At 36.6% G+C, this 13,245-nt stretch overlaps 1 protein-coding gene across 6 annotated transcripts in view; it reads right to left on the reverse strand.

Annotated features, from left to right (window-relative positions):
* The window catches only part of LOC107220370, a 55,294-nt gene that overhangs the window by 28,875 nt on the left and 13,174 nt on the right, over positions 1–13,245 (reverse strand). For 3 of the 6 annotated variants that reach the window (XM_046744936.1, XM_046744935.1, XM_015658942.2), the window contains one exon: positions 6,777–6,937. In XM_046744936.1, the coding sequence (XP_046600892.1) occupies positions 6,777–6,930 (154 nt within the window). In that variant the 5' untranslated portion in view covers positions 6,931–6,937. Of the gene's footprint in view, positions 1–6,776; positions 6,938–12,568; positions 12,659–13,065; positions 13,085–13,108; positions 13,236–13,245 lie in introns of those variants that run through there. The other 3 variants (XM_015658943.2, XM_046744938.1, XM_046744937.1) reach the window with 3 other exon arrangements.

Consider the following 13,245-nt stretch of genomic DNA (forward strand, 5'->3'; position numbering starts at 1 on the left):
AGACAGTAGATCCTTAACGCGACTCCAGAACGCGATCACTGAACGTTTCAGTATAGGTTATAAACATCGAAACAACTGCTTGGGCAAATCCACACGTTCTGCAATACGGACTGTTCCAGCTCACTCGCGAGAACTTTAAACGCGCTGGCTACCGATAACTCCGTAGCTCTGTATTACCGATATTTGTTCTCCTCAGCGATAGGCAATCCAATATACTGCAGCGTTTCATTGGAAACACCCTGTTTATGATATGTTGAGGAATTTATCGAGTATCCATGAGCAAAAATTGGGCTTACCTATGATTTTGCATAGAAAAATAATGTCTCTATTTTTACCCACGAATATTTACTTCCAAAACTAAAATTGAGTAACAAGAATACATGACACGTAAACTTTATTACAAAACAAAGTCGTAGAGACATGTAATATTACAAACCCCTACATTATTAAGGAGACCCTCATCCAAAGAATTTCCTCCGACTTTTACCGAGTTGTTTTGTATAATTACAAATGAATTCTTGTCATTGCAGTTTCTTGCAGAAACGATGGATTTTTAACGACACGTTGAGACGCTAAAATTAACGCTATAGGTGGTGGGCAGGATTTTGTCGATATTTTTAAACCGTCTAAACACGAGTGGTGCCGGAAGCACCAGCAGCGCTTGTAAAGCTTCGAGTGTTCCGAGTGCTGCTGAAACTTTTGATATCGTTGTGAAAACTGGCGCCGACATTGTTGCGACGTCGGTGTTTTTTTTTGAGTCGTTTGACGCGTGTCCCTTCGGCACGTCGTTTCGAATGGCGTCTCTTATTCTTGACGGAGTACTTTCTAGCTCTAAGTCGTCTTGGCTTGCTGCTGCACTTTTTATCGGATAACTGTCTATCCGTCGATGACCGCGGCTCGTTTCTCGACGTAAAACTGTAGCGTCCGTTGACACATTTTAGAATTCCATACGCGAGGCATTGCTTCAATACCCCATGCATCTAAATCGAGAAATTGTACTGGATATTTTTTTCAATAATCATAAGACTTTGCGTACGAATTAAGATACTTTCACGAGTGAGTCGGATATAAAGAGTCGTTGCGAGTTGTTGCAAAAATCCGCGTTTAAATATTTCACACAACAATGAAAATTCGAGCACCGCTTGACCCTCGTCAGCAAGTTTCTTATACGACCATAAAAAAAACAAGCATATGTGAAAAAAATAAGTCCCTAGACCAGCGAGTTTTAGAATAATTGATGATAGGGACAAAAATACATCAAAATTTTTTTTCAACAATTTCGCAAGTTTGACTCACGATCTTGCTAAATTGACAAGCCTACTTGGATATATTTTTTTATCTAGAAAATGTGCATGCGTGTGAATTTTAACGTCACGTAAGATTCATCGGTTTTAGGTATAATATCGGTAAGCTATGTAACAACCTGTCGTTTCACCGTCGGTTCATTCACACCGTACTCAGAGGTGATATAGTTAATGATTTCCCTGGATGTGCAGCCTTGAACCTCGCTCATATTCCGTATCGCTTGAACAACGAGGGACAGTGTTTTGGGTCCATTTTTCGTCATCTTTGTTTTTTTATCGTTCAACCGTTGGATAGGTAATATCATTCAGGCATGACAATTCGAGATGTGGACTTGATCCAATTGTTGAAAGTTTACAGGCGAAAAATTGGCAATACGAATAAATTCTGTCGAGAAAAATGATCGAATGTCTAGTTTATTACTAACACGATGTGATGTTCTCACCTTGATTTATTGTTCAGAAGAACTGTGTTGAGACGATGTTGAAAAAATATAACAGTTATTATCAATAAGCGCTACGCAGAATAAAAATCATCATACCTACACATAAAAATAGCAAAAGCTGTGAATTCGGAAAAATGACTTATAATTTTAATAATGCTAATCCCTAATAATTTTATTGAATAATCAATACGTTGTTAGAGCAGATTGAAGAAGGCTTTGGGCAAAAAGTAACCGTACATCGTCGGGTTATTTAATCAAAAAAAAAAACCTAACACTTTTAAAATATTAGTGTTTGACAGCATGTCTAGAAGACGATGATTAACCATGTTTAATAATAAAATGAATAACGATACATGAATAAATATGTTATATAGGTATTACACCAGTAGTATATTACCAAGTTTCCAGAGTTCTTTGATTTCCAATTCATTGCCAAAATGTAATTCCAATTTTCAAAAAATCCTCTTCACTTAAGCTGGTATAAAGATTTTGACTTTTGTATTTATATCATACCGTACATCGTCTCTGAATATCGCTTCAAATGCACGACGATACGTTGTTCAATTCACGCGGCAGAAAAGTATACACAGCTGTCTAAAAATCATCAGTCGTTTATTGCGATAAGTTCCGTTGTGTTGGTACCACGTAATATGAATTTTAATTATAGTTTGGTAAGATTGAAGAATAATTAAAAGTATAACCAAAAACATCACAAAGAATATAATAATAATAACAATAATATAATACACCATGCCTAGGGCATCATTAATAATTAATTAATACAATCTGATATACTCTTCTTTTTTTTCTTCTTCTACTTGATTACTTTTCAGCCTGCATTTTGTGGAACTTGGCAATATTACACGTATTAAGCTTGTTATTTTTTTTTTTTTTTGTAATATCGTCCTTTCGTTTTTTGAACGTTCTACTTCCCTTTAGTTCTGGGTTACGCGTTTCCGCGTCAGATATTTTTGTCACGGAGAAAAAGCATCGCGGGACGGCGGCATAATACCCGAAATACTCTGTGGCCGATTCCCTGGGGATACGAGAAAGGGGTGCAACCCTTCTGCAGGGGTAGGTTTAATATTCACCCACCTACGTATAAGTGTGCACACACATGCGTTCCGTTTCTCTCTCTCTCTCTCTCTCTCTCTCTCTCTCTCTCTCTCTCTCTCTCTCTCTCTCTCTCTCTCTCTCTCTCTCTCTCTCTCTCTCTCTCTCTCTCTCTCTCTCTCTCTCTCTCTCATTCCGGATTCATAGTCTGACGGAGCTACGTGCGGTCAGAAATTTCCCTGCACGTTCTATTCGTCTGCTCCGAGTTACACGCAAGAGCAGAAATTACGCGATTGTTTGAGAAAAGTAATCTTACGGGTAAAATGATTTATCGTGGAGTGAAATCAAACGAATTCACTAGATTTTTAACCTTGTATGAATTTCGTGAACGATGCTTTTGGGATTTGGATTCGAATCGCAAACGTTTCGAACGATTGTCTTTTAACCGATTTTTCACACGTCACAGTAATTTGTGTTTCTTTCTTTTCTTGTAGTGTGTTTGTGACCAACTGTAGGTTTAGTTCCCAGTTGATTCCCTAGATATAAGTTGGCTAACTTTATAGGTACGCAATGTATTTGTTGATTAAGAAATATTGTCGTTAATCTGAAGATCTCAGACGAATTTTCAAGACTGATGGCCAATCCTCTAAAAATGCTTTGTGAAATCGAAACAACAGATTCCCAGTTTTCAAACGTAATTATTTGACAAGTTGATGGTCTTAAACATTAAAAATAAGAACCTATTATATAAGTAAAAGTTCCTAATTCCTTTATATTTACTATTCAGATTGTAGGATATAAATCTGTCTGTTACCTTGTACGGTAATTATCATTATACATTTCTAAAAAAATTGTTCATGTTATAAACTGATAAAATGAAATATATAATGTGGTCCTGTATTCATTGAGGTCCAATACCGTCAAACATTACTCTCGAAAATGAGAAATATGAAGAAATATTGTGGCGCAATTAAGATACCTAAAGAATTGTCTTGGCGTCTTTTAAAGAAATATTCGTCCGATAGGTTGGCAACGCTGGTTAGAATAAAGAGTTTCTAATTGTATACTGCTTATCAGTGCATTCGCGAGTATAATAAGTAATTCAGCACCGGCTGCTATTGAAAAATCGCGGCAACGATCTTCTCTGATTGTGAATATCAAATCGTATCGAGTATATCGATAAAAATATTCATGACGAATATCCTGGGTTGTCGGAAACCCCTTTGAGTGAGAGAATTTTTGCATGATCGTTTGCGACATCGAAATACCAGCAGTTTCCATTCATATATTCTCGAAGAGTTCTTACACAGTCATGTTCGTGTATGGAAAGTAAGAAACAGGGTTGAAGTATTCATGAGAATCGAGAATTCTGCGTCAAGAATCTAGTTCGGATGATCTCGACATAGGACTGGATAAGGATAAGGACTGAGCGTTAACCGGAACTAAAAATTTCTCTCAGTGCAGGTATATTATGATCCATGAGTAAACTCTGCAGTGCCTCATTTTCTCTCTCTCTCTCTCTCTCTCTCTCTCTCTCTCTCTCTCTCTCTCTCTCTCTCTCTCTTTATAAACAACGAGAATCGAAAAGAAGTCTAGGATGTTTTTTGAGTTCATGATATCGTTGACGAATACGGTTTGCGATGACTTGCGACAATGCGAATGAGGGTCCTGCGTCAATTACTTAGGGATAACAACGTAGGGAAGCAAATATCGTAGAATGTTGACGCGTGTTGCAGCGATCCGGAAATGAGTCCACCATACATACCCGCTGCACCCTTGCATCGATGCATGTTAAAGGCAGGCTTATGGTGTTGCAGCTACTTGTACAGAACTGTTTGACCTTCCTTTGACTAGCCACAAATATTGACCGGGTTGACCCTATTTACCGAAGAGGATAATCCGTCGGATCAATTACACAGGCCTGAGAAATATAACTTTTAATTTCCCCCTTGAGGTATAATTCTTTTTTTTAAGGTATTTCGGTATGTTGAATTAAAATAAAGAGCTTTTTTACAGCATATCAAGATTTACTTTTATGCAAGATATGAATATTTACAGATATTTGATAAATTTTTATGAAAAAAAATAAATAAAATACACTTAGTAAGAAGACTGAATGTTTACGTGTAAAATGAACAGCATTAGTTTTAAACAAGACTGAGACTGAATAATTCCAAAAGACTTATGCTATCTTTTTTTACTTTCTTCACAATTCCTATTCAATCTTTTTCTTTTGTACTTACGGAGCTCTGAATGTGCTTAAAATCCCCGTAAACAACAAGTAGCGATGTTAGATGAATATTTAAATATAAACATTACCATTGATACATATATATTTAACCCAAAAATTTGGAAGTTGATTCTAGCAGTACTAAAAAGACAGAAAAAAAAAGTATTTTATAAATATTTTTTTCATAGATTCGTACCTGTAATACCTACCAAAGCTATTACTCAGTTTTTTCAGGGGAAAGCAAAACGACAAACAGACGGATGTGAAAACTTACAGAATGGGCAACAAGCAGTAAATTACGAGATTGAAATTAACGTTAACGTAAACAAAGCATCTTTGAAAATGTTCAATCTAGTTGTTTGGATCGTTGTGATTTTTCAGAAGTGTACAAAAATTCCACAAAATTAGATTGATTAATTTAAAACGAAAGTCAAAAGGTACTTTTCAGAGTTTTTCATGCTCTTTAAAGTATCTGCGAGTAATTTCCTCGAAGGTGGATTGCTGTATTAAATTGGCGTTATAGCGATTTGAAAGGGCTTGAAAAAATCTTAAAAGTACTTGCTGGTACGTACGAATAAATAACAAAGGTGAAAAAAAAACCCGACCTTAATGCACATAGTTTGTTCGAAAGGAGAGATAGGCATATATAAGTGACACCTCAACGCGTGACTTAAACCTCAGGATTCGGGAACTCGGTTAGTCTGAATAATGGTATCCTGCCTGTGGCGACGCCTAAATCCCGTGGGTTCAAGATTTACTATAATGGTAAAATTTAACTGCGAGGAAAGCCACCAAAATCCTTGCAGCTAGGTAAATGGAATGTAAACTGAGAGAATTTTTTAGTTCCGGTTACCGTTCAGTCCTCAACTATTTTCATTTTTTACCACAATCGACAAAATGTAGTTCTAGGTAGAAAATGAACATTAGTTTTCTAGCTGTTACCGGAAAGTCTAGTATCCGTTACTATTCTTTCTCATTACGATCACTGTTGCTATATTTTCTTGCAACTGTTGCGAAAATTTAATGCTTGTGCAAGAATAAATTGACGTTAAAGCCTTGTTTAACTAAAAAAGTAGAGTAAACCTCAGAAACTGATTTTACGTTGCAATAACCAAACAAGGATCGACAATAGCGCAAAATTGTTACGCGTACCTCGTTTTTCGTAATTCCAACGATATTCGAACAGTTTTTTTAACGATGCCTATCTTACTGAATTTTTCTAGTCACCACAACAAACGAAATTTTTCTCAGTGTAGGAAAACTTATAGTTATCACAAGATTGATTGCCGCGGGTCAAACTACCGAAAATTATCACAATTCTGCTCCATCTCATGGTTATGATCGGTATACGATTATCACTGTCATTATCGCCGGTATAACATCGTTAACTCGGGTGAAAATTTCCCCGTTTTTATTCAACAGTTATATGTATACGATGTACTTATGGATTGATTACATAACGATTTTTTTTTCATGGCCATTATCTGCCAACGCTGATTTACGTTGAGAAACGTCGGTTAGAGCGAAATAAGTGCAATTAAACAATGTTGGACCATTTTTGGAATTGATAAATTTGAATTAAGGATGAAACCAGTGCTTTTCAGTATACATATATAATCGTTGGTTACTTGCGAACATTTTCGTATCAAAAGCAGCTATTCAAAGTCAAGTCAAAAATCAAGCGTTAAAACGTATCGGTTCTCCTTTAAATGAGTACTAGATTGTGGGAATGACTGAAAAACTCACCAAGGCTGTAGCGCCACAAGTCCTTCAAGGGAAGATTGCCGTTTCGACCACCCAGAAGGTACACATGACCGGAAAGCAGGGTAGCGCTGTGTTTACTTCGCGATGGTGGTGCTGGACCATTCTCAGTTCCTGCAGCTGTCACCGAACTCCACATTCTTCACCTGAAAATCACAAATAAGACGAAGCCTGAGTGAAGTCTGACATAAAAATGCGCGAAATCCATGCTTGAAGTACTTGAAGAGTCGCCTGTTCTTGGACTACATATCACGAAGAGAAAAGATTATTTTAGTCAAGTGATATTCGTTTGATTCAACTAAATGCTATATTCACAATACTTACTTAATGCCTCAAAACACTTGTGACAACTTAATATAGATTTGAATCAAGCCTTTAAACGATCATGCTGACTGTCAATTTATTCAAGACAACGGCATGCGTTCGTTGCAATAATGTCAATTTCGCATCAAGAAAATATGTGATTAAAGTAACTAAAAATTTGATTCAACGCACCTTAATCGTTTAGTTTTAAATATATGAAATAGTTGTATATCGAAACAAATTATACTTGTTCTAATTCATAGTATGTTGAGTCAAGAGTTCAATGGTTGAAACATCTAATGAAATTCGTTGTATTGGTTTTTGTTTATTTATCGTTGACATCAATTTCGACAATTCGAAACTTGGTATTACGTTGTCTTCGTTTGTAATAGATCTAATGACAAATTAATATTACGGTGTTCGTAAATGATATCCTGGCCGACTATCCGGTTTCATAACTACCTCTGACGCTACTTCTGTAGCGAGAGGCTTCGCCGCCTATTGGCCGTTTACAGTACTAGTATACCGATGTTTACGACGGATACATTCTCTACTTGTTTCAAAGCATTTCTTTTACCTCCTAAACGAATTAGTGGAACTGATTCAACCAGTTATATAGAAATAAGTTCCGGTTACATCAACAAAGTATGGCATTCGATCGATGTAAATTTTTTGTCGGTTAGATTCGTGCACTTGTTTTATTCGAAGTTCCTAATAGTATCTGACAACGAACATGCGACTCGGAGGAACATTACATAAACTTCAAATGAAATGACATTTAGCTGTCTCAATTTCGGAAACAGATTAAAAGGTTCACCCGATCACAACGAGAAAGACTTTTGTTGAATGGAGGAATTAGCATGACCAAATCATTTCGACAATCTGACTAAATCGAAGTCATCGTACTTGGAACAAGTAAAGGATACTAGCTCGAAGCGAATGGACTCCAAGAAAATCTATATGGTTGATTCGAGAATTCCTTTCCCTCCGTGAAATGTAATCCGTGCAGCAAACCATCGAACATAGCACAACGGAACGTTTCTGTTTCCCTGAATGTAATCTGGCTGCATCTATTCAATTATACCAGCGACCTTTTCCCCCTGGACTAATTCGATGTAATAGTGGACGATATTAGCGACTCCTTATCGGTGATACCGTCCACCGTAATCGCGGATGCAACGGAGAGAGTAAATTGGATGGCAGTATAATGGATACGAATGCCCATTCAGACTATCCGATCCACTGGAGGATATGCCATGAATATTCGAACCTTTCTTACTACATCCAATTCACTTACAATCAGCCAACTCGCGCGAGAGAATTGCCCGTTTTGTCATTGCGTTTCGAATCGTGGACAATTAACACGAATTATTCATACGTGATTGTCAATTCCGGTGTAATCGATAAAAACCATCTATCGTCAAACGGTAGAAATTATTATGCCGTGGCTCGATCAATTTTTGCAGCTTTTATGCAGAACAATTTAGAGTATAACGAAACGCACGTCATTTTACATGAATATCGTAGTTACTCTAAAGTTCAAATCAATGTTTACAGTAAATTTATGCACTACACCAAAACTGAACACAAAGATCTTGGGCCATTATTTAGAATTATGCTATCATTAGATGTTTATAATACGGTAATGTAATATGTGACATAACAGCAACTGCGAGACAAACAAATTGCAATATACTTAGGGCACGTTTTCGGAATAGAATTTAAGCGCCAGATAAACTTCTGAATAAATTATCATCGATGTTAAGAGATTACGGTAAGATGAAAAATCTTGTTTACGAATTTACGTAAGACAAATGGCCACCGGTTCTTAGACGAAAAGGAAAGAAAAATAGATTTTGTCATGTTATATAGAATAAAATCAGAGTCACACACAAAGAATTATTCTCAACCGAAATGTTTCTTCCAAATACATATTTCTTCTTCATCTTTCATTTCATTCTTCTCCCTTTTCGTTTCGCCATTTCTTTTTCCCGCATATCATGCATTATTCACGACTTCTTTTGACACTGCTGAAGGAACCGGAAGCACTTGGAATTATGGAACTAGATTAACGTTAAACACGTTTATGCATAAAACCATCCGCACTATCTATTGTACTGAAATCGAGTTTAATCATTAAGCTAATTACAAGTTCGTTGCTTAATCAAATACTATAGTGATGTGTTTAAAAGCTTCCGTAGACTCTTAACGTCGTATAGCAAGCTCGGAAAAAGTTTGATTTTATTCAGCTTAATTTGATCACTGCGATATAGCCTAAAGGAGGAATTTTCTGAGGTACCAAAAATGGCCGCTAGATGTCGCAGAAGCGCTTGCATCTCCCGCGATAGAAGAAAAATCGGTTATATCGACAACCAGCAACTCAGACTCTTCGATACGCTTTGAAATCTGTCTGATAACTAAACTTGTAACAGGTTCCAAGTGCTTTGTTAATATCTGCGATTAATTAATAACTGCATAACCAGAGAGCGCTATTTTCAGAAAAGTCGAAGCGTAAGCCCCGTCATTGTATTCCAGGCATAGTTGCTTTATCGACTTCGTCGGCATTATGGGCGGTATGGGTACATATACCGTAATCTGCACCCTCGAGAAACACCCCCTTCTTGGAAGTACCTTCTCCCATTATCCGACTGCAAATATTATTCTATAGTTCACTTCACCCTGCCATTGATGTCTCCTTTGAAGCGCGCCTGATGGGATTCTCTTCGCTTAAGGGAGCTTTCCAGTGTGACAGCCCGAAAAATCGCTGTTTTTCGCGATTTTTTTTTTTAAAGAAAAAATAATCTAATCGGTCTGATTTTTTTTTTGTATAGTAATTGGGTATTGAAGAATACAAAACAATTTTTTAAAGATCGATTTATTTATTAATTAATATCTATAAAAATGATGAAACAATTGTTGCAGAAAATGCACTTGGATGTGGTGTCCACGTTGGGGGTCACAATTTTGATCTGAAATAAAAAACACAAAAAGATTATTGATCGGTATATAATTGGCTTTCGTGCTATGGAGGCTTTTTACTTTTTTTTTTTTTTTTGCAAAAATGGCGCCGGTTTGAAAAAAAAGTATCGATTTTAGCATTTTTTTTTGCAGTTTTTTTTACAAAAAAATAGGAAGATGTCAAAAAAAAAAAAAAAGCTTCCATAGCACGATAAACAATGACGTTAAGTATATTGTGTAAAAAATTCAACTCGATAGCTTTAAAACTCTGCCCTCCAAGTTGGACACCGTTTTGAAAAATGCTGTTTCGAGAAAAACGCGTTCAAAGTTTCAAGTGCGGAAATTTTAGGTAAATCGTTTACTTACGGTCAATCAGCGATGCCAGGTCCATACGATATCCCTTCTGCTTCTTCGAAAAGATCGTGCTCAATGGATTGTTCAGTCCGACGAGCTGTCCTCGCCTCTTTGCTATCCAGGGACGCCCGGCGGTTTGCTTGGGTGATGCGCGCATTCTTGTACTTAGCGGCGAAATCTGCGGCGCTCGGCCCTATCGTGCATCCCATCGTCTCCAAAATTTTTAAAATTGGTTCGTAACCTTCATTGAAGGTGCACACAGCACACTGTGTAGCGATTTCTACTATCTGCTTGCCGCAGAATACGTGCTTTGGGGCTAGTTGCCATACACAGTGATTGAAGCTCTCGTTATTGTTTTGAGTGTTTGCGCCCGTACACCGCTTTTTTTTTGAAAATCGAGTGCGACAAAAAAATAAGTCGCGCGACTAATTTACGGCTAATTAACGTCAAATTATGCAATAGTCCGAATTCACATTTTCGACAATTGGCGAACCAAGTTCATGTACGTGCAGGTAGTAACGAGACAATAGAAATGACGGTCGCACGGGCAGACGGCCGACGCGGCAGCTGTAGCGCTCCGTTACCTTCTTCCAAGAAATGCTGTACAGTAACCGAAATAATCTGAATTTCGGCATGAAAATTTCAGGGAATATTCGGAAGAGTGTATACTATTCGATAAAGCAAAAAAAAAAAAATCGATTTTTTGAAAATTTCACACTGGAAAGCTCCCTTAAAGCTTTCTTTCTCACTTTCGTACTAACAAGGAAGGTATCGCATGTTGATCTCTCCGATTTGATTTCTTTTGTAATACGTTGTAGCGGAGTAAAAACCAAGCGATAGGTGTTTTTTTTTTTTTTTATCTGACATTGAACGCTTTAAAGGGGTGAAACCACCCTTCGGTGTAAGTAAGGCACGATTTTTTGTTTCAAGTTGAGAAAATTACACTTTCCATTTCTCGTTATGAGAAAAATTACTTTGGAGGGTGGTTTAATGAAAATTTTCTTAGGTATTTCAAATCATTGTAGATGACACAAGAGTTACTGGAAATGAGTCTTAAAATTGGATGATCTCGAATAGTGCATGTTTGTTACAGCTATTAAATTGCTAATGTCGTCGTATGGCGGAATTCGGTTTCAGAGCCTCAAAACACGCCGTTTGTCGGACGTCAGAACGGTCGCCTGAGTTTCATGATTTTTTCAATTTTTAAACATGGTGTAGAGTTCACAAAAAAAAAAAACATCTTTCGCTGGGTTTCAGATTTTTGGACCACGGGTTTCATTTTTGCTATTACCTCAAACAGTAAAATCCAGTTTTCAAAAGAACAGCCCCAACGATTGGCATCAAATTTTTACTTGGCCGCTTTCATCTTGGTCTCAAAATTCTCGTTTTTCATCCAAGAATTAATGAAAAAAATTTGAGCCAATCGATTGGAGCTGTCCGTTCGAAAATTCGATTTTCGTATTTTCGAGAGCAGTAGAAATCAAACCTGTGATCCAAAAAACCTAAAACCCAGAGAAAAATAAATTTATTTCTTGTACATTCTGATACTTCTTGTTAGATATAACGTATTATCACATAAGAAAGCTTCTCTACGGTACATAAATTTGTGTTATTTGGCATCAGATCCTTCTGGGAAATTGGCTCGTTTCCTATTTTCCTCATTTCTCCAATAACCCGTAAAAAGCATCTCACATATATACATATATCTTTCTAGCCACTAAAGTGTACAATATTATTCACGAATGTGACGATTGTCAAACTTTTTCATCGACTCAGGATTACTTCCTATTACTGATATTATTATACAATAATGAAATCTAAAACCTTGACACAATTTTCCTGTTTAAAAAAAATATGCGAATACCTGTTGTTGTAACAACAAGAAAAATATGTTATGATTCTTGTTTAAACAGTAATTGTAATATATCATTTTATTTACAATTACTGTTTAAACAAGAATCATAACATATTTTTCTTGACCTACCGCAGTATGATAGGAAAAATTTGTTTTAAATTAAGGATCAAACATTTCAAACAATGATAACTTATAACATCATATTGTGATTGACTCGAGATTTGTGACCCTCCTACGATTCTACATCTACGGAGTTCATATTTTCGCATCAAAATCTAGGTTACGGTATTACATGAGCAATAAATACCTCATACGAATTGCATTCAGCGGTAGTACTCGAGTTTTCTTTATTCTTTCTGCTTGTATGCTGCCATCTCATTCGCGGTGATAAAATTTGTCCTATTCATACGTGCGCTTTGTCACGATGGCAAATATCCAAATATTTGTGGCAAGGAAGCAGTCCCGTATTTGCTTATGCTTTAAGTATATATTATCTGCAGTTTTCCACTAACATGCGCAGCGATATTTACGCACTTACTTGATAACGTCGATTTTCTTTTATCTATGACAAAAACTTTCCACACCGAGAAAAAAGTCTTGTCACAGTGAACAGGATTCACTTACTATTATAACAAATCGTATATTTTTTATCCACTTCTTTGTGCGAAATGAAGATTCGTTACTAGTTAACAAGTCGTCTATTTCTTTAGAAACATTATCCTGTTGTATGAAACAATCGAACACGATGTCAAACTATTTAAATATTGGCATCGAATGAATATTTATTACTAGTTAATCGATCACCTATTTTATTGAATATCCTAATCAGTGATGCCAAACTACGTACTTGTTGCCAACTCATCTCTGGTAATACGGATTTAGCCGCTGTCACTTTTTCCAAACCGTCTCACTCTGAAACTGTCGAGAATCGCGCGTCGTTCTCGGGTCACGAACATTGCGCACCGTGCCTTTGAATCGAATCGG

Source organism: Neodiprion lecontei, chromosome 7 (genome assembly GCF_021901455.1).
Source record: "Neodiprion lecontei isolate iyNeoLeco1 chromosome 7, iyNeoLeco1.1, whole genome shotgun sequence".
In the NCBI taxonomy this organism is placed as follows: Eukaryota; Metazoa; Arthropoda; class Insecta; order Hymenoptera; family Diprionidae; genus Neodiprion; species Neodiprion lecontei.